Source organism: Schistocerca nitens, chromosome 2 (genome assembly GCF_023898315.1).
Source record: "Schistocerca nitens isolate TAMUIC-IGC-003100 chromosome 2, iqSchNite1.1, whole genome shotgun sequence".
Classification (NCBI taxonomy): Eukaryota; Metazoa; Arthropoda; class Insecta; order Orthoptera; family Acrididae; genus Schistocerca; species Schistocerca nitens.
The window spans coordinates 900,824,541-900,849,046 of NC_064615.1; the positions used below are offsets into that span (position 1 = coordinate 900,824,541).

Here is a 24,506-nt window from a genome sequence, read left to right on the forward strand (position 1 = left end):
TCGTATTTTTTTGTTTTATTATCCGCAAAATCGATTTTCAGTCACTTAGTGACCATCCTCAGTGCTGTAATATACAATTAAAATTGGTAGGCACTGGTATCAACAAGCTTAGAGCAGTCACATAAACATTTTGCGGATAGTAAAACAAAAAAATACAACCAATGCTGTTTCTCCTTCCAAATGTTAAGTATGTCACAAAAAGTTCTATACACAATTGTAGCACAAGAACTAGCAAGTAAAATAAATAAGCAGATCTAAATAGTATTTTCTATCATATACTTAAACTGTATCAAAATTTGCCCAAGGAGATGAAGCACCAACTAAAACACATTTGCATAAAAAGGCAGTCAAGAATGTACCTCTTATACAATGTATAAAGAGTCCAACACTTCACTCATTATTAGGGGATGATGACTCTGTTGTAAAGGCAGACTGAATGTAAGACATAAAGATTTAACAGAGGCACGGTTCACACCTAGTCATGGTCCTAAAAAGTAATCTTCAAGTATGTGTAGTGTGCGCCATGAGAATTGTGGAGATATTAAACTGACAATGTGTCAACATATGCTCTTCCAGTGTACACTACCCACTCACAACCAGGTGGAGGGAATGGCTACCTCCCTCATAAATATAGGAACATGCACTATAGTTCCACACTTCACCAAGGGTTGGCTAGTATGACCATTTGTTGAAATGATATATCACAACACTATGATCCAGCTGGAAATCTGAGAAGTTATCCATCAGTAAATAAACACTGCATAATTATTTTTCATATTATTAAACTAACTTATTACTAGTATGTACAAATGTAAGAAAACTGTGCATTAGGTATAACCAAATGAGAAGTGCATTTCTTAGGACACAGACCTCATATTCAGGAGGATGAAGGCCAATTCTCTGTCCAGTCAGCTTGATTCAGGTTTTCTTTTGTTTTTCCTAAATCATTTCAGGCAAATTCTATAATGGTTCCTCCACCAAAGCCAAGACCGAACACCAGTCCTCTACTCACTAAAGATGTGCATATATTCATGTGTCTATACATTTACTTATGTTTTTCTTGTATAGAACTTACAGATACTGCATCATTGTAAAATGACCCTTCGACAAATAAACTGATATATTAATACCATGGAAACTGCTACTTGCCAGTTAGGTTAAAGGATTCTTCAACCTTTTAATATAAATAATCAAATATAAATTGTCGAGTGAGTATCTTGTGATATGTTTAATTTTGTTTTGAATTAATTATAATTCCCAGTTTCTTGTTTTATGTAGGATGGGCAACTGTTGGGTACCTTTCTACACGGTTAAGTCCACATGAAAAATATTTTTTAGCTTTGTGGTGTGACTGGGCGGAGTTCAGCTGAAACTTATTTCTATTATCAGCAAGAAAAACCATTACAAAGCAGGCCTAAACGTTCCTGCAACTGAGTATGAAAATTTGAAAAAACATTAATTAAAAAAAGCGCAATTAGGCTTTATCTAATTCACATAATATTGTTACTGCCCTCTTCTGCCAAATGAATGCTTTTAATTTTTTTTAAGCTGCACTATCCCAGATGATATTTCCATAAAACAGGAACTGAAAATATGCCAAATAAGCCAAAACGTTTATCCTCAAGTCATCACAACGAGAGAAACTTCTAAGAGAAAAATATGCTGAACTGAGCTGCTTTATTAGTTTAGCTATGTGTTTACACCATTTTAAGTTGTTACCTAATTGGATTGGATCTCTGGGAGGGGATTGCCAAGAGAAAAGTGGTCATGCGAAAAAAAGACTGAATAACACAGAAAAAGGCCATATTATATACGTCAGAGCATGACATTTCAGAAGTCTGAATGTGGTAGGGAAGCTAGATAATCTGAAAAGGGGTACGTAAAGTCTCGGACTAGACATAGTGATGGTCAATGAAAATCCTAAAGGCATACCATGAGTAGAAGATAAGGATTTCTGGTCAATTAAATAAAGGGTAAAATCGACAACAGCACAAAATGTCTAATGGGAGTAGAATTTGTTATGAATGGGAAGGTAAGGCATAGAGTTAGTTACTGTGAATAATTCAGTGGAAGGGTTATTCTCAGAATTGACAGCAATCTAACTGATGATGATGATTGGTTTCATTGGGCGCTCAACTGCGCGGTCATCAGCGCCCGTACGAAGTCCCAATTTTTCACACAGTCCAGTTTCTTTACTCAGTCCAATTTAGCCACTGTCACAAATGGTGATGATGAATCGAACCCGGGACCCCATGCAGCAATGCTAGCCACTAGACCACAAGCTGCGGACACAATCTAACTGAATTCAATAGCTCGGCATATATGAAAATCTCACAAGGAGAAGATGAAGAGATAGAGAAAGCACATGCACACATTCGATAGGTAACTCAATATGTAAAGGGAGAAGGAAATTTAATATTCATCCTGGGTGATTGGAATGCTGCACTGGAGAAAGACACAGAAAACAGAGCTGCGAGAGAATACGGGCTTGGTAGTAGGAATATGAGGGGAGAAATGCTAATAAGAGTTCTGCAATTAATTTCAGCTAGTAATAGTGAATACATTGTTGTAAAATCACAAGAGGAAGAGGTGTACTTGGAAACGGCCGAAGACATGAGAAGATTCCAGATGGATTATACACTCCCTTTAAAAAAATGGAATCCCTTTCTGATTCTACACTGAACTTGCAGTTGAGTTGGCACCTCTTATAAATGTAATCTATCATAGCTCCCTCAAACAAAAAACCGTGTACAGTAATTTGAAGGAAGCACAGGTCACACATGTTTCCAAGAAGGGCGGTAGAGGCAATTTGCAAAACTTCCATCCAAGACCCTTCAGATCGATTTGTTGTACAGTCTTGGGACATATTCTGAGCTTAAACATAATCAGATATCTCTAACAGAATGACCTGCTCCATGTCAATCAGCATGGGTTCTGGAAACATCAATCAAGTGAAACCCAACTCACACTCCTCTCTCATGATATACTGAAAGCTTTGGATCAAGGCAGTCACGTAGATGCAGTATTTCTTGCTTTCAGAAAAGTGTTTGGCTCAGTACGACATCTACAATTATTGTCAAAAGTACAATCATATGGGGTATTAAGCAAAATTTGTGACTGGGTAGAAGATTTTTTCGTAGGGAGGATGCTGCGTGTTATCTTGGGTGGAGAGTCATCAAAAGATGTAAAAGTAACTTTGAGTGTTCCCCAAGGGAAGTGTGTTGGAACCCTTGTTGTTCATGTTGTGTATTAATGTCCCTGTGGACAATAGTAATAGCAACCTCAGACATTTTGCAGATGATGCAGTTATCTCAAATAAAGCACTGTTTGAAAGAAACTGCACATAAATATTCAGTCAGATCTTGAAGAGATTTTAAAGTGCTTCAAAGATTGGCAACTTGCTTTAAATGTTTAGAAATATAAAATTGTCCACTTCATAAAAAACATAGTATACCATGACTATAATATCAGTAAGTCAAAGCTGGAATCAACCAACTGCTACAAATAACTGTGTGTAACACTTTATAGGGTTAGGAAATGGAATGATCGCATAGGCTCATTTGTGGATAAAGCAAGTGGTAGACTTCAGTTTGTTGCTGTAATACTGAGAAAATGCAATCAGTCTTCAAAGAGGATTGCTTACAAATCACTCATGTGACCCATTCTGGAATAATGCTCATTGCTGTACCAAATACCACTAAAGAATGGTCACAGATTTGTCTGACTCATGGAAGAGTGTTACAGAGACACTGAAGAAACTGAACCGGCAGACTCCAGAAAATAGATGTAAACTATCCTACTTACACAGTTCCAAGAACCAGATTTCAATTATGATTCTAGGAATATACTACAACTCCAACAATCCCTCACATAGGGATTTTGAGGACAAGATTAGTTGGCAATCACCATGAATGGAATGGGAATAAATCCTAATAACTAACTGATGCAATGGGATGTATCCTCTGAAAGCACTTCTGAATGGTTTGTAGGGTATAGATGTACAGGTAGAGGTAAATGTATGGAATGAGAGCAAACCAAAGAAAGGCGAAATTAATTGACAGTAGTAGAAATGAGATTAGCAATAAACATAACATTAAAATTGGTGACCACGAAGTTGACAAAGTTAAGGAATTCTGCTACCTTGGAAGCTAAATAATGCATGATGGAGGGCAAGAGGCACAGCAATGTTCTGTTTTGTAGTATCTTGTGGTACTAACAACATAAAAAGCAGAGTAGCTAAGAAAAGAGGACATTCCTGGCCAAAAAAAGTTTACTAGTAGCAAACAGTTCAAGGTTCAGAAGTAACAAGCAGGAGTCCTTAAACTATACAGCCACGAACAGCAACATTATGTTTATATTACTAGTTATCTAAAACAAATTGTGGTATATCAAAGAACTTTGTACTGTAGGGGCCAACTGAAGGAGTCAGTGCAGTTATTAAGACATTAACCTCATTTTTGGGAGAATTGAGTGTGCTCTTGTCTACCATCTCAATTTAGATTTACTGTGCTTTTCCTAAATCATTTCATGCAAATACTCTGAGCGTTCCTTCATCAATGTCATAAATGTGGACCAAGACATAAGATGAATACAGTACAGCAGTCTTTGGATTCAAGACCACAACAAAAACATATGTCATGTTTCATTCTGTATTGACTTGTCCTGTATCTGCACAAGATGTACATGACAAAAATATACAGAAGGATAAAATAAAAATACAGTTAAAAAATGGTAAGTAATCGAAGCACTTGTAAAACTATATCATGATCAATAGCTACAAAAGTTATTTATTTTGTAGCGATCAGCAAATTGAAGTGTTTGGTTGTGAACTGATATTGAAAAATAGTTCACTTTTAATTATAACTGTATATAGATCCCCATTGGGAAATTTTGAAATGCTTATGAGGAATCTGGAGTCTTTATTATGCTGTCAGAAAACAGCAAGCAGTTAATAGTCTGTGGTGACTTCAAAGTCGATTTTCTAAAGGGTTCAAATGGCTCTGAGCACTTTGGGACTTAACGTCTGAGGTCATCATTCCCCTAGAACTTAGAACTACTTAAACCTAACTAACCTAAGGACATCACACACATGCATGCCCCAGGGAGGATTCGAACCTGCAACCATAGCGGTCTCGCGGTCCCAGACTGTAGCGCCTAGAACCGCTCGGCCACCAATTTTCTAAAGGATTCTGACAGGGAAAATGAGCTGGAAACCTTATTTGTATCCTACAACTTGATCCTAGTTATTAACTTTCCAACACGGGTGGATAAAGACAGTAGGGCAATAATGGATATTGTTTTGTCTCCTGAAGCTCAAAGCAAGAACATACCATAACTGTATATCCAGTAAGAAATGCTCTTTCTGGTCATGATGCACACTTAGTGAGGATAAGTAAGATAACAGCTAATGGTATTGATACTCCTCAAGGAAATCAGTTTGAATAATTATAACTCCAGAACATACATTTTCAACAATAGTTAACATGAGATAACCCGGGATGAAATTTACAATGAACCAAACTGCAACACAAAATTTACTCTACTCCACGATGAATTAATATCATTTTTTTTTTATACAGCATTCCGCATAACTAATCAGAAAGGACATTAAACAGTCAATTAAAAAAAATATGAATAACTAGAGAGGTTAAAGTACCTTGAAATAGAAAAGTGTAATGTATCTACTGGCAAGAATAAGTAGAAATCCTGCAGTAGTGGCTCACTGTGAAACTACTCCAAATTACAAAGAAAAGTTATTAAAAATCAAGGAACATGCATATTATATCAGAAATCAGTAATTACAACAACAGACTTAATGCTATATGGAATGCAGTGAAATGAGAGACAGGACAACCTGCCACTAAACAAGATAACATCACTATTGAATGCAATGGAAGAACTACAAACGATAAGTCATAGGTAGCAAATATATTTCACTGTTGTTGTTGTTGTTGTTGTGGTCTTCAATCCAGAGACTGGTTTGATGCAGCTCTCCATGCTACTCTATCCTGTGCAAGCTGCTTCATATTCCAGTAACTACTGCAACCTACATCCTTCTGAATCTGTTTAGTGTATTCATCTCTTGGTCTCCCTCTACGAATTTTACCCTCCACGCTGCCCTCCAATACTAAATTGGTGATCCCTTGATGCCTCAGAATATGCCCTACCAACCGATCCCTTCTTCTAGTCAAGTTGTGCCACAAATTTCGCTGCTCTTCAATTCTATTCAATACCTTGTCATTCATTATGTGAGCTACCCATCTAATCTTCAGTATTCTTCTGTAGCACCATGTTTCGAAAGCTTCTATTCTCTTCTTGTCCAAACTATTTATCATCCACGTTTCACTTCCATACATGGCACATATGAGTAGAGAGAATAAGTTGGGAGGAGGAGTTGCCACTTATGTCAAAAGTTATCACTGTGTAGAAGGCTTAGATACAAAAAAAGTTTTGTCTAGAGCAACATATAGAAGCATGTGCCTGTCAACTTTAACTGAAGGAGGGCTCTTTTATAATTGTAACAGTATATAGGTCCCTTCAGGAAACTTTCATTTATTCCTGGAAAACCTGGATGCCTTGTTGTGCTATCTGTCAGACAGGGGAAAGCAAATTATTAGATTAGATTAGATTAGATTAGATTAATACTAGTTCCATGGATCATGAATACGATATTTCGTAATGATGTGGAACGAGTCGAATTTTCCAATACATGACATAATTAGGTTAATTTAACAACATACTTAAGTTAATATAACAACTTTATTTTATTGTGTTTTTTTGTTTTTCTTTATTTTTTATTTTTATTTTTTTAAATTTTTTTTTCCTTAATTTATATCTAAAAATTCCTCTATGGAGTAGAAGGAGTTGTCATTCAGAAATTCTTTTAATTTCTTCTTAAATACTTGTTGGTTATCTGTCAGACTTTTGATACTATTTGGTAAGTGACCAAAGACTTTAGTGCCAGTATAATTCACCCCTTTCTGTGCCAAAGTTAGATTTAATCTTGAATAGTGAAGATCATCCTTTCTCCTAGTATTGTAGTTATGCACACTGCTATTACTTTTGAATTGGGTTTGGTTGTTAATAACAAATTTCATAAGAGAGTATATATACTGAGAATCTATTGTGAATATCCCTAGATCCTTAAATAAATGTCTGCAGGATGATCTTGGGTGGACTCCAGCTATTATTCTGATTAACGCTTTTGTGCAATAAATACTTTATTCCTCAGTGATGAATTACCCCAAAATATGATGCCATATGAAAGCAATGAGTGAAAATAGGCGTAGTAAGCTAATTTACTAAGATGTTTATCACCAAAATTTGCAATGACCCTTATTGCATAAGTAGCTGAACTCAAATGTTTCAGCAGATCATCAATGTGTTTCTTCCAATTTAATCTCTCATCAATGGACACACCTAAAAATTTGCAATATTCTACCTTAGCTATATGCTTCTGATTAAGGTCTATATTAATTAATGGCGTCATACCATTCACTGTACGGAACTGTATGTACTGTGTCTTATCAAAATTCAGTGAGAGTCCGTTTACAAGGAACCACTTAGTAATTTTCTGAAAGACAGTATTGACAATTTCATCAGTTAATTCTTGTTTGTCAGGTGTGATTACTATACTTGTATCATCAGCAAAGAGAACTAACTTTGCCTCTTCATGAATATAGAATGGCAAGTCATTAATATATAATAAGAACAACAAAGGACCCAAGACTGACCCTTGTGGAATCCCATTCTTGATAGTTCCCCAGTTTGAGGAATGTGCTCATCTTTGCATGTTACGAGAACTACTTATTTCTACTTTCTGCACTCTTCCAGTTAGGTACGAATTAAACCATTTGTGCACTGTCCCACTCATGCCACAATACTTGAGCTTGTCTAGCAGAATTTCATGATTTACACAATCAAAAGCCTTTGAGAGATCACAAAAAATCCCAATGGGTGGTGTTCGGTTATTCAGATCATTCAAAATTTGACTGGTGAAAGCATATATGGCATTTTCTGTTGAAAAACCTTTCTGGAAACCAAACTGACATTTTGTTAGTACTTCATTTTTACAGATATGTGAAGCTACTCTTGAATACATTACTTTCTCAAAAATTTTGGATAAAGCTGTTAGAAGGGAGATTGGGCGGTAATTGTTGACATCAGATCTATCCTCCTTTTTATGCAAAGGTATAACAATAGCATATTTCAGTCTATCAGGGAAAATGCCCTGTTCCAGAGAGCTATTACACAGGTGGCTGAGAATCTTACTTATCTGTTGAGAACAAGCTTTTAGTATTTTGCTGGAAATGCCATCAATTCCATGTGAGTTTTTGCTTTTAAGCAAGTTTATTATTTTCCTAATTTCAGAGGGAGAAGTGGGTGAGATTTCAATTGTATCAAATTGCATAGGTATGGCCTCTTCCATTAACAGCCTAGCATCTTCTAATGAACACCTGGATCCTACTATATCCACAACATTTAGAAAATGATTATTAAAAATATTTTCAACTTCTGACTTTTTGTTCGTAAAGTTTTCATTCAATTTGATGGTAATACTGTCTTCCTCTGCTCTTGGTTGACCTGTTTCTCTTTTAATAATATTCCAAATTGTTTTAATTTTATTATCAGAGTTGCTGATTTCAGACATGATACACATACTCCTGGATTTTTTAATAACTTTTCTTAATATAACACAGTAGTTTTTTATAATTTTTGATAGTTTCTGGGTCACTACTCTTTCTTGCTGTCAGATACATTTCCCTTTTCCGGTTACAAGATATTTTTATACCCTTAGTAAGCCATGGTTTGTTACAAGGTTTCTTACGAGTATATTTAACTATTTTCTTGGGGAAGCAGTTTTCAAATGCATTTACAAAAATGTTATGAAATAAATTATATTTTAAATTGGCATCAGGTTCACGGTACACCTCATCCCAGTCTAACTGCTGTAGGCTTTCCCTGAAATTTGCAATTGTTAAATCGTTGACTGAACGTACTACTTTGGAGGACTGTTTAGTATTGCTGAATGGAGCTATGTCATTTATTGTAACTAGCTGTGCACCATGATCAGAAACACCATTCTCAACAGGCTGAGCATTTATCTGGTTAAACTTATCTTGGTCTATAAAGAAGTTATCTATCAGTGAGCTGCTATCCTTTACCACCCGAGTAGGAAAATCAATAACGGGTGTCAAATTGAAAGAACCGAGTAATACTTCAAGGTCATTTTTCCTATTACCCTCTTTCAGAGAATCTACATTGAAGTCCCCACAAATAATAATTTGCTTCCCCCGTCTGACAGATATCACAACAAGGAGTCCAAATTTTTCAGAAATAGATGAAAATTTCCTGATGGGGACCTATATACAGTTACAATTATAAATGTGCCTTTATTTAATTTAAGCTCACAGGCACATGCTTCTATATGTTTCTCTACACAAAACTTTTTTGTTTCTATACTTTTTGCACAATGATAACTTTTGACATATATGGAAACTCCTCCTTTCTCCACATTTTCTCTCATTACATGTGCAGAGAGCTTATATCCACTTACATTTACCTTATCCATATCAGTAACAATGTGATGCTCAGACAGGCATAGTATATCTATTTCATTCTCAGCTTCTAAATCTTCTAAACAAACCAGAAGCTCATCTACTTTATTCTTTAAACTCCCAATATTTTGATGAAATATACTTACATTATTTTTAATTATACTTTTATGAGAACCTTTCCTTATTCTAACATTTGCAGTACTCTCCCGTCTGAGTTTCTCATTGTGCTTAGGCCTAGTTCCTATACCAGTGGTCACACGGTGTTCAGAGAGGCAGATTATGTCAACTGGGTTGGGTGACTTTAATTCATCAATGCAATTACCTAGGACTGAGATACAACTTGGTGGAGATAAAATTTCTGGTGATTGGTGAAAATTTATAATTGATAGCTGTGATTGGTGATCCAATGTGCTAGAATTGTGCTGTTTAATTTCTTTCCTAAACTGAAGATTTGTTTCAATCCTGACCTCTCGTAGAACTTGACATCTTTCTGTCTTACCTATCCTAAAAAAGGTGCTGCTCCAACACCTGTAACCACTGGTATTTTACCATTCATGGCAGTGCCTCCCCCCCTTAAATTTCCTGCTATTACCCCAGCCAGTTTCCCCTTCCCTTTCCTGTTGAGATGTAGGCCGTGTCTGGTATAGTCCCACCTACTGAGATAATCAACAGGAACCACACCAATATGAGCCCCCGCACCCGACCCAAGCAGCCGTTCCAACTCCAAATTAACTCTCCCAACATAAGAGTTCAAATGAGGCCAGTCATGGCGTCTCAGGACAGATACAAACTCAACACTGGTGTGTCTCGATGCCGACGCAATCTTTACCAGGTCACACTCTATACTGTACCCAGGATCTCTGTCGATGCTGTTCCCTGGCCCTCCCACAATAACCACGGTGTCTTCCCTGGTAAATCCTTTACAGAGTGAACCTAAATCCTCTGTCACCTGATCCAGACTAGCACTTGGTTTGAAAAAATTTGTGACCTGGTATTCTGGTCCTAATTCCGCCTGCAGAAGTTGGCCTACACCTCTGGCATGAGAACTGCCTAACAACAAAACGTTCTTCCTTTTCGATGACTTTCCTACATTCTTTTTCAATTTCCTATTGAAAGTTTGTTGTGTCCTGTCTACACCTACCTCTGCTTGAGGCTCATCAGTTTCTAACTGAAGCAACAGGTCAAACTTATTTTTGACATTCACCACAAAACTGTCAGACTTAGTTCTAGGCCTGTTCCTTCTGCTACCTGTTGCCACTTCCCACCTCTCTTTGCCTTAGTTGTGGAGACTTCAATGTTGACTCACTGAAAGACTGTAATAGGAAGAATGACCTGGAAGTCTTGCTCGGTTCTTTCGATTTGACATCTGTCATTAATTTTCCTACTCGGGTAGTAAAGGACAGCAGAACATAGATAGATAACACTTTTATAGACCAAGATAGGTTTAAAAACATAAATTCTTGTCCTGTTGAGAATGGGCTTTCTGATCATGATGCTCAGCTAGTTACAGTATATGACATAGCTCCATTCAGTAATTCAAAACTACCCTCCAAAGTTGTGCGTTCAATTAATGACTCAACAATTAGAAATTTCAGAGAAAATCTTCAGCAGTTAGACTGGGATGAGGTGTACAAGGAACCCGATGCTAATTTAAACTATAACTTATTTCATAATACACTTGTAAGAGAATTTGAAAACTGTTTCCCCAAGAAAGTAGTTAAATCTAATTATAAGAAACTATGCAAAAAACCTTGGCTTACTAAAGGAATAAAAATATCTTGTAACCACAAAAGGGAACTGTATCTAACAACAAGAAAGAGTAATGACCCAGAAACAGCCAAATATTATAAAAACTACTGTGCTACATTAAGAAAGGTTATTAAAAAGTCCAGAAGCATGTGTATCATGTCTGAGATTAATACCTCTGATAACAAAATCAAAACAATTTGGAATACTATTACAAGGGAGACAGGACAACCAAGAGTACAGGATGATGGCATCACCATCAAAGCGAATGGAAACTTGATAAACAACAAGCCGGAAGTCGAAAACATTTTGAATAATCATTTTTTAAATGTTGTAGAGAAAATAGGATCTAAAGGTTCATTAGAAGAAGCAAGGCACTTAATGGAAGAGGCCTTACCCACGACATTTGATACAACTGATATTCCACCCACGTCTCCATCTGAAATTAGGAAGATAATAAACTCTCTCAAGAATAAAAGCTCACATGGAACTGATGGCATTTCCAGCAGGATAATAAAAGCTTGTTCCCAAGAAATAAGTGGGATTCTTAGCCACATATGTAATAGCTCTCTGAAGCAGGGTATTTTCTCAGATAGACTGAAGTATGCCATTGATATACCACTGCATAAAAAAGGAGATACGTCTGATGTCAACAACTACAGCCCAATCTCTCTTCTGACTGCCTTATCCAAAATTTTTGAAAAAGTTATGTATTGTAGAGTAGCTTCAGACCTTTGGAAAAATAAAGTTTTAACAAAATATCAGTTTGGTTTCCATAAGGGTTTTTCAACGGAAAATGCTATATATACTTTCACTAATGAAATATTAAATGCTCTGAGTAACCGGAAGTCACCCGTTGGGATTTTTTGTGATCTATCAAAGGATTTTGATTGTGTAAATCATGGAATACTTCTAGATAAGCTCAAGTACTGTGGTATGAATGGGACAGTGCTCAAATGGTTTAAATCATACCTAACTGGAAGAGTGCAGAAAGTTGAAATAAGCGGTTCACATAATATGCAATAAACTGGTGATTTCCCAAACTGGGGAACAACCATGAATGGGGTGCCGCAAGGTTCGGTCTTGGGGCCTCTGCTGTTCTTAATATATATTAATGACTTGCCATTCTATATTCACAAAGATGCAAAGCTGGTACTTTTTGCCGATGATACAAGTATAGCTATCACACCCAACAGACAAGAATTAACTGGTGAAACTGTAAACAATGTTTTTCAGAAAATCATTAAGTGGTTCTCCGCAAATGGGCTCTCATTAAACTTTGACAAAACACAGTATATACAATTCCACACAGTAAATGGAATGACACCATTAATTAATATAGACTTCAATCAGAAATCGGTAGCTAAGGTAGAATATTCAAAATTTCTAGGAGTATGCATTGATGAGGGGTTGAACTGGAAAAAACACACTGAAGATCTGCTGAAACGTCTGAGTTCAGCTACTTATGCTATTTGGGTCATTGCAAATTTTGGTGATATACATCTGAGTAAATTAGCTTACCACGCCTATTTTCATTCTCTGCTTTCGTATGGCATCATATTTTGGGGTAACTCATCATTGAGTAAAAGTGTGATGATTGCACAAAGGCGTGTAATCAGAATAATTGCTGGAGCTCATCCAAGATCATCCTGTAGACACTTATTTAAAGAGCTAGAAATCTGCACTGTAGCCTCACAATATATATATTCACTTATGAAATTTGTTATTAACAATCTGAACGAATTCAAAAGTAATAGCAGTGTACATGGCTACAACACTAGGAGAAAGGATGATCTTCACTACTCAAGGTTAAATTTAACTTTGGCTCAGAAGGGAGTAAATTATGCTGCCATAAAAGTCTTTGGCCACTTACCTAATGGCATCAAAAGTCTGACAGATGGCCATATAGCATTTAAAAGGAAATTAAAAGAATTTCTTAATGGCAACTCCTTCTACTCATTAGATGAATTTTTGGATGTAGTAAGTGGGTAATTTCCCCAACCCCCACAAAACAAAAAACAAAAACAAAAAAATTAAAATATTAAGTGTCATATAATATTTTGTGTAATGTAATATCCTGTATAGACACCTTTTACTAACCTGACACGTTCCACATCATTACAAAGTGTCATATTCATGATCTATGGAACAAGTACTAATCTAATCTCTAATGTACAAATACTTTCAGAAACGACTTCCTGACACTTAAATCTATACTCGATGTTAACAAATTTCTCTTCTTCAGAAACGCTTTCCTTGCCATTACCAGTCTACATTTTATATCCTCTCTACTTCGACCATCATCAGTTATTTTGCTCCCCAAATAGCAGAACCCCTTTACTACTTTAAGTGTCTCATTTCCTAATCTAATTCCCTCAGCATCACCCGACTTAATTCGACTACATTCCATTATCCTCGTTTTGCTTCTGTTGGTGTTCATCTTATATCCTCCTTTCAAGACACTGTCCATTCCGTTCAGCTGCTCTTCCAGGTCCTTTGCTGTCTCTTACAGAATTACAATGTCATCGGCGAACCTCGAAGTTTTTATTTCTTCTCCATGGATTTTAATTACTACTCTGAAATTTTCTTTTGTTTCCTTTACTGCTTGCTCAATATACAGATTCATTATCATTTTTAAATGTAATAGAAAGTATAAGAACAACCAGTTCAAGAGAAAACTCACAGCAGTATGTTGAAAAAGTAACTCTCATAAAATTCAATTGAATATGAATGTATCATAGACTTCCCCTGAAATTAAGAAAATTATATATCCTCTGAAAAATATAAGCTCATCTATATTTGATGGTGTTTCCAATACATTACTAAAGATTTGTTCCCACATAATAAGCCCCATAGTATGTAACATACTTAATGCATAACTAACTTAAGGCATTTTTCCAGAAAGACTAAAATAGAGAGAGATGTCAATATATAATCACAGATCTGTTTCACTACTGACATCATTTTCCCAAATTTCTGAGAAGGCGTTGTATTCTAGAGAAGCATCTCAACTCAGCAACAATAATACTCTCAGTAAATCACAGTTTAAATTTCAGAAGAGTTGCCCTACTGAGAACGCCATTAACAAGTTCACTCATCAAATTTTACAAGCATTAAATAATAAAACAGTGCCAGCTGATGTTTTCTATGTCCTAGCTAAGCCACTCATTGTGTGCATCACATTATTAGGTTTTATGTGATTGATGTTACAACCAACCAATGGATGATATTATAGCTATACAAAAGAGAGCAGAAAGTTGAACTCAAGACTTATATCAATGTAGTCCATGTATATTTTCTGATTGGGGAGAAACCACATATGGCGTTCCGCATGCCTCAGTCTACAGTCTGCTATTGTTCGTCACATATGCAACGATCTTTCATCTAATACACAACAAGCAGACTTTGTTGTTCTTGCAGATGGCACTAGTATTGTAATCAGTCCAAAAATGCCCAAAGTAGTGAAGAAATGCTAAAAAATGAACTTAAAAGTATAACTGGCTGGTTTTCAATGAATGGTCTCAATTTTATTATTTTTTTTTTCAACAGATGTACCATGCCAATGACATGCGTAACACTTGTGGAGGAAATGACAAATAGGGTGAAAACTTCAAAACTCTCACGAGTGCATGCTAAAGAGAATTTAAATTTGAAAAAACATATTTTGGAACTGCTAAAACAACTTATACCCCCCCCCCCCCCACACACACATTTTCACTTAGAATGATTACAAATTTTGGGGAGGGACAAGTAAATAAGTTGACTTTTTGGTGTATTTTCTTCCAATAATGTCATATGGGAGAGTGTCCTGGAGTAGCTCATCTGTAAGAAAGAAAGTTTTCATAGTTCGAAAACGTGCTGTAACAATAATATGTGGTGCCCACACAGCAGTTCAAAAGAAACAATGATGCACATAGTTACAATACCGTACCAGAGGAAAAAAAATGGCATTCATTACACCAAATTAAAGTTGTTTTAGCACAAAAGGAGTGCATAAGGCTGCAACAAAAATATTTAATCACTTACTCAGTGATTTACAATATCCGACAGGCAGCAAGGTAAAATATGAAAATGAACTTCAAAAATTTCTTCTTGACAGCTACTCCTACTCCATGGAAAAACTTCTGTTACTGTAATGTATAAAAGGTGGCGGGTAGGTATTACTGAAGTCTTGTCAATGACAAGCATGTAGGAGTATTTACGAAATAATCTGAGACTTGTCCCATATTATTATGATTCGTTGTGCAAATGATCCATGGAACATAAAACTACCAAACTAACTGACGTAATAGCGCGTATTTTTAAGAGGATACAAATTTTAAGAAAATGCCATCATTTCTTCTCAAGAATCACGAAGTTCGACTTATCATGCAATAATCAAGGAAAGAAACAATGACAAATATTTCAGTTCCCAGTGGAGCATCCAAGTAAATCACAATCCGAACACACAGCCTGCAGACGACAACTACCGTAATTACCTTCCATTTCCATCATAAGTTCCATTTCATCGGCATAAGCCATATTATATTCCTCGTCTTCATCATAGGGATACTCCATTTTTGTGGGTGGCGGGCAACAGGCACAGCAATGTTCTCTTTTGTAGTGTCTTGTGGTACTAACAAACGTCGGACTTTACATGACACCTAAACAGCTGACACTACCACCATAAGTAAAACACGCGATTTCGGGATATTTCAGTAACACAAGAATTAAACACACATCACACGGTCTTTGCTTCAGATAAAACACATTTGTTCTTCACTACTATCAGCTGTTTTTCTCTTCATGCAGAACTGTAAACATATTTATTTCCTTTCGTCATCGAATCATAACACAGTATACACACACTCTATTTTCGCGCCAAAAGACTACTTGCAATATTAGCTTTGGCCCGGCTGATCTTCATTTGTTGATTCTCATAACTAATGTCTCTGTGTCAGGAACTAGGGAACACAACTTTGAATTTTAAGGTATTAAGTTCATTTAAAAGAACATCAATATATCGTGCAGTTAATTTCAAGTGACGGCATTTACAAAGCTCGTCAAAGGAACGGGAAGTCAACTTTAAGGTCTCGCGGAAACAAAGTTTTGACGTTGTTGTTGGCGTAGTGACGACTGCATCACATTCTAACATACGTTAGACTCTGACTGCATCGTCTGCTAACATTGGTAGTTAAATTATTCTAGCCCGCTAGCCGCGCTACTCGCGTAAAGTACTGAATTTCGTCCTTATGTGTCTCTTTACCCTTAATTTTAGGATCTGCATGTTTTTCCTAGAGTGGCCGTCCACAAAAGAGCCCATGTGTCTGAAAGCGAAAATGGTTCTTGGCTTTGCATCATCTAGACAAATAAAAAGCCTACAGTGTGCATAAATATATCAAATAGTTTTCATTAAATAATCTTCCTTAACAACGAAAAAGTCAGCTGTATTGTGGCGAACAGTACAGTCGTCTACATCTACATGTCTACTCTGCAATTCACATTTAAGTGCTTCGCACAGGGTTCATCGAACCACAGTCACACCACAGTCTGGTCATACTATCTCTCTACCATTCCACTCCCGAACAGCGCGCGGGAAAAACGAACATCTAAACCTTTCTGTTCGAGCTCTGATTTCTCTTATTTTATTTTGATGATCATTCCTACCAATTTTCGCATTCGGAAGAGAAAGTTGGTAACTGAAACTTCGTAAATAGATCTCGCCGCGACGAAAAACGTCTTTGCTTTAATGACTTCCATCCCAACTCGCGTATCATATCTGCCACACTCTCTCCCTTATTACGTGATAATACAAAACGAGCTGCCCTATTTTGCACCCTTTCGATGTCCTCTGTCAATCCCACCTGGTAAGGATCCCACACCGCGCAGCAATATTCTAACAGAGGACGAACGAGTGTAGTGTAAGCTGTCTCTTTAGTAGACTTGTTGCATCTGCTAAGTGTGCTGCCAATGAAACGCAACCTTTGGCTCGCCTCCCCCACAATATTATCTATGTGGTCTTTCCAACTGAAGTTGTTCGTAATTTTAACACCCAGGTACTTATTTGAATTGACATTCTTTAGAATTGTACTATTTATCGAGTAATCGAATTCCAACGGATTTCTTTTGGAACTCATGTGGATCACCTCACACTTTTCGTTATTTAGCGTCAACTGCCACCTGCCACACCATACAGCAATCTTTTCTAAATCGCTTTGCAACTGATACTGGTCTTCGGATGACCTTACTAGACGGTAAATTACAGCATCATTTGCGAACAACCTAAGAGAACTGCTCAGATTGTCACCCAGGTCATTTATATAGATCAGGAAGAGCAGAGGTCCCAGGACGCTTCCCTGGGGAACACCTGATATCACTTCAGTTTTACTCGATGATTTGCCGTCTATTACTACGAACTGCGACCTTCCTGACAGGAAATCACGAATCCAGTCACACAACTGAGACGATACCCCATAGGCCCACAGCTTGGTTAGAAGTCGCTTGTGAGGAACGGTGTCAAAAGCTTTCCTGAAATCTAGAAATACAGAATCAACTTGAGATCCCCTGTCGATAGCGGCCATTACTTCGTGCGAATAAAGAGCTAGCTGCGTTGCACAAGAACAATGTTTTCTGAAACCATGCTGATTACGTATCAATAGATCGTTCCCTTCGAGGTGATTCATAATGTTTGAATACAGTATATGCTCCAAAACCCTACTGCAAACCGACGTCAATAATATAGGTCTGTAGTTCGATGGGTTACTCCTACTACCCTTCTTAAACACTGGTGCGGCCTGAGCAATTTTCCAATCTGTAGGTACAGATCTATCGGTGAGCGAGCTGTTGTATATGACTGCTAAGTAGGGAGCTATTGTATCAGCGTAATCTGAAAGGAACCTAATCGGTATACAATCTGGACCTGAAGACCTGCCCGTATCAAGCGATTTGAGTTGCTTCGCAACCCGTAAGGTATCTACTTCCAAGAAACTCATGCTGGCAGCTGTTCGTGTTTCAAATTCTGGAATATTCCATTCGTCTTCCCTGGTGAAGGAATTTCGGAAAACTGCGTTCAATGACTCCGCTTTAGCGGCACAGTCGTCGGTAACAGTACCATCGGCACTGTGCAGCGAAGGTATTGACTGCGTCTTGCCGCTTGTGTACTTTACATACGACCAGAATTTCTTCGGATTTTCTACCAAATTTCGAGACAATGTTTCGTTGTGGAACCTATTAAAGGCATCTCGCATTGAAGTCCGTGCCAAATTTCGCGCGTCTGTAAATTTTAGCCAATCTTCGGGATTTCGCGTTCATCTGAACTTCGCATGCTTTTTCCGTTGCCTCTGTAACAGCGTTCTGACCTGTTTTGTGTACCATGGGGGATCAGTTCCATCTCTTACCAATTTATGAGGTATGAATCTCTCAATTGCTATTGCTACTATATCTTTGAATTTGAGCCACATCTCGTCTACATTTGCATAGTCAGTTCGGAAGGAATGGAGATTGTCTCTTAGGAAGGCTTCTAGTGACACTTTATCCGTTTTTTTTTTTTAATAAAATTATTTTGCGTTTGTTTCTGGTGGATTGGGAAGAATCGGTATTGAGCCTAGCTACAACGACCTTGTGATCACTAATCCCTGTATCAGTCATGATGTTCTCTATCATCTCTGGATTGTTTGTGGCTAAGAGGTCAAGTGTGTTTTCGCAACCATTTACAATTCGCGTGGGTTTGTGGACTAACTACTCGAAATAATTTTCCGAGAAAGCATTTAGGTCAATCTCGGAAGATGTTTTCTGCCTACCACCGGTATTGAACAAGTATTTTTGCCAACATATTGAGGGAAGGTGGAAGTCCCCACCAACTATAACCATATGAGTGGGGTATTTATTTGTTACGAGACACAAATTTTCTCTGAACTGTTCAGCAACTATATCATCGGAGTCTGGGGGTCGGTAGAAGGAGCCAATTATTAACTTAGTTCGGCTGTTAAGTATAACCGCCACCCATACCAATTCGCACAGAGTATCTACTTCGACTTCACTACAAGATAAACCACTACTGACAGACACAAACACTCTACCACCAATTCTGCCTAATCTATCTTTCCTGAACACCGTCTGAGACTTCGTAAAAATTACTGCAGAACTTATTTCAGGCTTTAGCCAGCTTTCTGTACCTATAACGATTTCAGCTTCTCTGCTTTCTATTAGCGCTTGAAGTTTAGGGACCTTCCCAGCAAAACTACAACAATTTACAACCACAATTCCGACTGTTCCTTGATCCAAGCACGTTCTGTATTTGCTATGCACCCTTTGAGATTGCAGCCCACCCTGTACTTTCCCGAGGCCTTCTAACCTAAAAAACCGCCCAGTCCACGCCACACAGCCTCCGCTACACGTGTAGCTGAGTGTAGTATCTGACGTTATTTGGTACTAATACATAGCGTACTGTTTTTTAAATGTTGTTGGATGTGATTATGCTATGCACATATTTTCTGAAGAAAAAAAATGGTGATGTTTTAACGACTTTTTTCTTTTGTTCCACTTTTCAGCTTCTTGCCGTTATTTGGCTATTAATAAACTTTATCACTGCTATTCCCTTAATTCTGATTCTACATTCCGATTTTTTGCATCACAGATTGTGTCTAATAATCTCAGTTTCGGTTATTGGTACAAGAATAAATAAAGTGACATAATGTTAACATTCGTCTAATGTGAATACACCAAGATTTGACAGTGATGTCATCTTTCGTTCTCATCAATTCTGTAGATGTCCATTGTGAATCAGACTTAGTCGGTACGGTAATCCACACATATCATAAAAATGAATGTGTGTATATTGTATGTTCCATATCTTCTCCTAAACCACTGAACCGATCTCAATCAAACTTGGTGTACATACCCATTACTGCCTGGCAATTGTCTCTTTGGGGGAAAGAAAAGCTTATCTATCATTGTTCGGACGCCATAAAAATGAGATGCGTGAAAAATTGCAGCATCATGCATGACGTTTGAATTTATTACTTCTTTGTAATTTTATTCATAGCAGCTCCCCGACATGAAACTACATTTGCTGTTCATAATCAAGTTCTAAGTTAAATAAATGTTACAGGGAGTTTGTGTTTTGCTTACTACATTTCTTAAATTGGATACGCAATTCAAACATTTGTACATAATGCATATTTCTTTGTATAAATGTCTCATAATTTCAAAAATGTTTTCACGAACACATGGAAATGAAATTTTTTCGATATTACACTACAAACTCATTTCATTTCTTGTTTTCGTTTCTAATAGAAAATTGGCAAAATGAATAACTAGGCAACGTTAGGTTTGCCATGTAGTATTGAATAAACCAGTAAATTCTACCGAGAATAAATTCGAAAATGTGTGCGCAGTAGAAACAATCGATGTTAAGATATGACACGCCATTGAAACTGTCTTGAAGTAGGGTTAGCATTTTTGGTGCGATCACCTTAACACCGCCGGCTGCTGTGGCCATGCGGTTCTAGGCGCTTCAGTCCGGAACCACGCTGCTGGTACGGTCGCAGGTTCGAATCCTGCCTTGGCCATGGATGTGTTTGATGTCCTTAGGTTAGTTGGGTTTAATTATTTCTAAGTCTAGGGGACTGATGACCTCAGATGTTAGTCCCATAGCGCTTAGATCCATTTGAACCATTTTGAACCTGAAAGCCTATAAGCGGAGTCTTCCACATCTACCTAATGGCAATGAGCCAAAACACTTAAATTTTCCCTATCAGACAGACGCAGTACTCGACAGGAAAAGATATGCTAAAAGCTGGCAGGACGAAACAGTGCTACTGCCGAAAATGGAATCTTTTACATTTCACATGTATGTTATGTAACTGGGAATATGTGTGTATATTTATACATATGTTACAAATGGTAGGGTGGCTCCGCTCCTTTCAAAGATATACTTTGACTGAAGAACTTGGGAAATGCGTATTGTATTACATCGATTTCAGTTGGTGTGTTTTATATTGTAACTTATGTCCTATGAATACATACTGTTTAAAAACGCTTTCACATTGGGGATCTCTCAAAAAGGCGTCTGTATTAGGACAATTTGTTGTCAGGTAATGTCTTATCAATGTTTAAAGCTTGCAGGTCATCTATGATACAGGACAAAGTCACAATTTGTGCATAATCGCTGCTGTGTAGTGATTACAGACGTGGGATTATGAAATTGAAAGTTCTTTTTTGTATCCTGCCATCTGCAAAAGCAATTTTATTCACCTTCGCCTTTCTAAGAGATGCTGGCACCTCTCTTACTAATTTAATAGAAGTATGTTACATAGCATTGCATATTATATCATATAAGAAGCATTCTTTCAAAGTTTGTTGTCACTGGCAATAGTTTACAAGTTATGCATGAAATGTGGATATGAGAGTAAATATTCAAAACATGTTAATTATATGGTTAGACAAACTACCACTTCAAATTTAAAAAAAAAACATAGAAGAAACTGACACATGTGAAAAAGAATTACTAGGTGTTGTAGTGTCAGCTAACTATGAAGTATATAAGAAAATTAACAAGCTAATTTTTTAGGAGACTTATTTTCCAGACAAGGATGTCTTCAACTAAAGTACACATGAAGGTGTAATATGTTTTGGAACTGGTGGTGTTTTATCTCGTTGTTTCTATTATTTTCAAGTGTAAAGAAAGAAGTTTAATTGTAATTTTTCGTGAAAATTAGAAGACTTTTCACAGAACCAGGACATTTATTTAACATTGGCGAAGCTCCTTGTCAAGTAATTTTCGTAATACATTAGAAAATAACAGGTATGAAGTTGACAGGTTGTCACTTTGTACATTTTATGCACAATATCAGTCAATTAACTTCGCTCTTGTTGAGCTCCAAATCCAAAAGTGCTATCTTTCAAAAAGTCATGTACTTAATAGCTTAAAAATCGAATTATGTTCTTCTGATTAGCAATGTTTGTTTACAACCCAAAATTACAACCGTGGTTAAAATAAAACAATAAAACAATATTAGCAAATGGTGAGGCAGTTTAAAACACAGTGATTCTCAGTCTAGTCTGTTACTGAACAAAGTTCTTAAATACTCTTCAAAAATATCACACAATGAAAGCAACACTGAAATTCATGAAGTAAGTAATTTACTAAATTTTGTGTCACAAATTTATATCTCACTAAAAGCTTTGGCGATGGAGAATTCGGAAAACATTCCAAATTTTGTCTACCTTGCTGGATTAAAGGTTTTATTAAAATAGATAAGATTTAAACTGCATCTTAATTTACAGCTTTGAAACACAACTGATCTGTATCAATGTTAAGACTAAAATATTATTTATATTGTTACATTGAAAAAGTTACATCGCTAAGAAAAGCAAATTTAAAATATACTGTTGTTGAGAATGCATCTAGTTCTCTAACTAGCTTAATTACCCATTATATTAATGACTGAAACTGTAAAGACATATATTCACAATTAATCTTTGATACAACTACATACAGGTTATTCAAAAGAATTAGTTAACATCTGTTCCAATTTAAACAAGAATGGTTTTCTTCTAATAAAGACTAGTGTAAGAAAGTTATGTTCTAGTAGTTATATTGTTACTGGAAGTTTGTAAAAGGCCTTGGACACTCCTGAGGTGAAAGTCACCTGTACAAAGGATTTCCCAATGAAAAAAAATGTTTGTAAATTGCTGTTTATTGTCAGTTATTGCACAACACTGCTGAAGGTTGTGCAGTGTATTGCACTCACCCGATCATGTACGGATAGAAAGGAAGAAAAAACTGTGTTTGGGGTTGGGTTGTTTTGGGGAAGGAGACCAGACAGCGAGGTCATCGGTCTCATCGGATTAGGGAAGGACGGGGAAGGAAGTCGGCCGTGCCCTTTGAAGGGAACCATCCTGGCATCTGCCTGGAGTGATTTTAGGGAAATCACAGAAAACGTAAATCAGGATGGCCGGACGCGGGATTGAACCGTTGTCCCCCCGAATGCGAGTCCAGTGTTTAACCACTGCGCCACCTCGCTCGGTTGTATTGCACTGGGTAGATATTAGTCTACCAATAAATAAATAGAGAGAGAGACAACAAATTTTATTACCTTTGTTTGTATTTGAGAGACAACAGAAGATGTTAAATATATACTTCACAAAGCCTCACATGACTTGAGAAAAAGCACAACACATTATCAAATTGAAGGAGATTAATGCAAAGAAAACAAGAACAAAAATTTCAGCTTGAGCCATTTAGCCAACCTTGCACCAATGGAGTACATAGTGCAAATCTGACATGATACTGACATCAAACATGAAACTGAACAGTGGTTTCAGTTGGTAGCATGTCGCCGGATTTTTACGTGGAGACTGTAATAGAATCTGTTGTCTGTTGCCGATTTGTTTTGTTTGAAACTCTTTGTTGTCAACAGGGACAATGATGGCTGTACACATAACTAATGTAGGCATCAAACTCAAATGGACTCTTTTGAAAGTTTGTTGGTGAGAAACAAAATCCTGAACTCTGAACATCTGTTTCGAGTAACACAAGCTAGTACAGCTGTAACACAATTTTATATTAAGTGCTGTGCTGTGTGAATACATAGAACAGTGTTCAAGACAGGAAACATTTACATTGGAAATTTTGCAAGTGGTGTCAGTAAAATACTTCAATATGATATATTAACCAGTGGCATTAGCATGCATTAAACAGGAAACAGGAGAAGGATGATGCAGAATCAGAGTGAGTAGCCTCAGAAACAGTAAGAGTCGATCAACCAGGTTTATAAGCAAGCAGGCCTAAGTCAGGTTGATCCAGCACAAAGGGAACAACCCAAAACAAGTGCAAGCAATGTCCCAGAAGAATTTAAAAGCATACTGGAACAAATATTCAGAGATATAGTTCACAAAATCTCCGAAACAGATACGATTTTTTTAAAGAACTTAGCAATATTGATGTGAAAGTTTCGAGAGAACTTTCATAAATAGCCAAAAGATTACGAAAACATTTATCATTCTACACTAGTTGCTTGAATGTTGACAAGTACAAATAGACTGTCATAACTGGGGACTTAAGGTATTGCTGCTACATTAACAACAATTGGACATGACCACTAATATATACGAGTACAATGACTGATTGTTTGGCAGTATATATATATATATATATATATATATATATATATATATATATATACACTCCTGGAAATGGAAAAAAGAACACATTGACACCGG

At 36.8% G+C, this 24,506-nt stretch overlaps 1 protein-coding gene across 2 annotated transcripts in view; it reads right to left on the reverse strand.

Moving 5' to 3' along the window:
* Window positions 1-16,134, reverse strand: part of LOC126234697 (chromosome transmission fidelity protein 18 homolog) — a 511,528-nt gene extending 495,394 nt beyond the window's left edge. For both annotated transcript variants that reach the window (XM_049943438.1, XM_049943437.1), the window contains exon 1: window positions 15,782-16,134. In XM_049943438.1, coding sequence (XP_049799395.1) covers window positions 15,782-15,860 — 79 coding nt within the window. In that variant the 5' untranslated portion in view covers window positions 15,861-16,134. The remainder of the gene's footprint in view (window positions 1-15,781) is intronic.
* Between the last annotated feature and the right edge of the window lie 8,372 nt (window positions 16,135-24,506).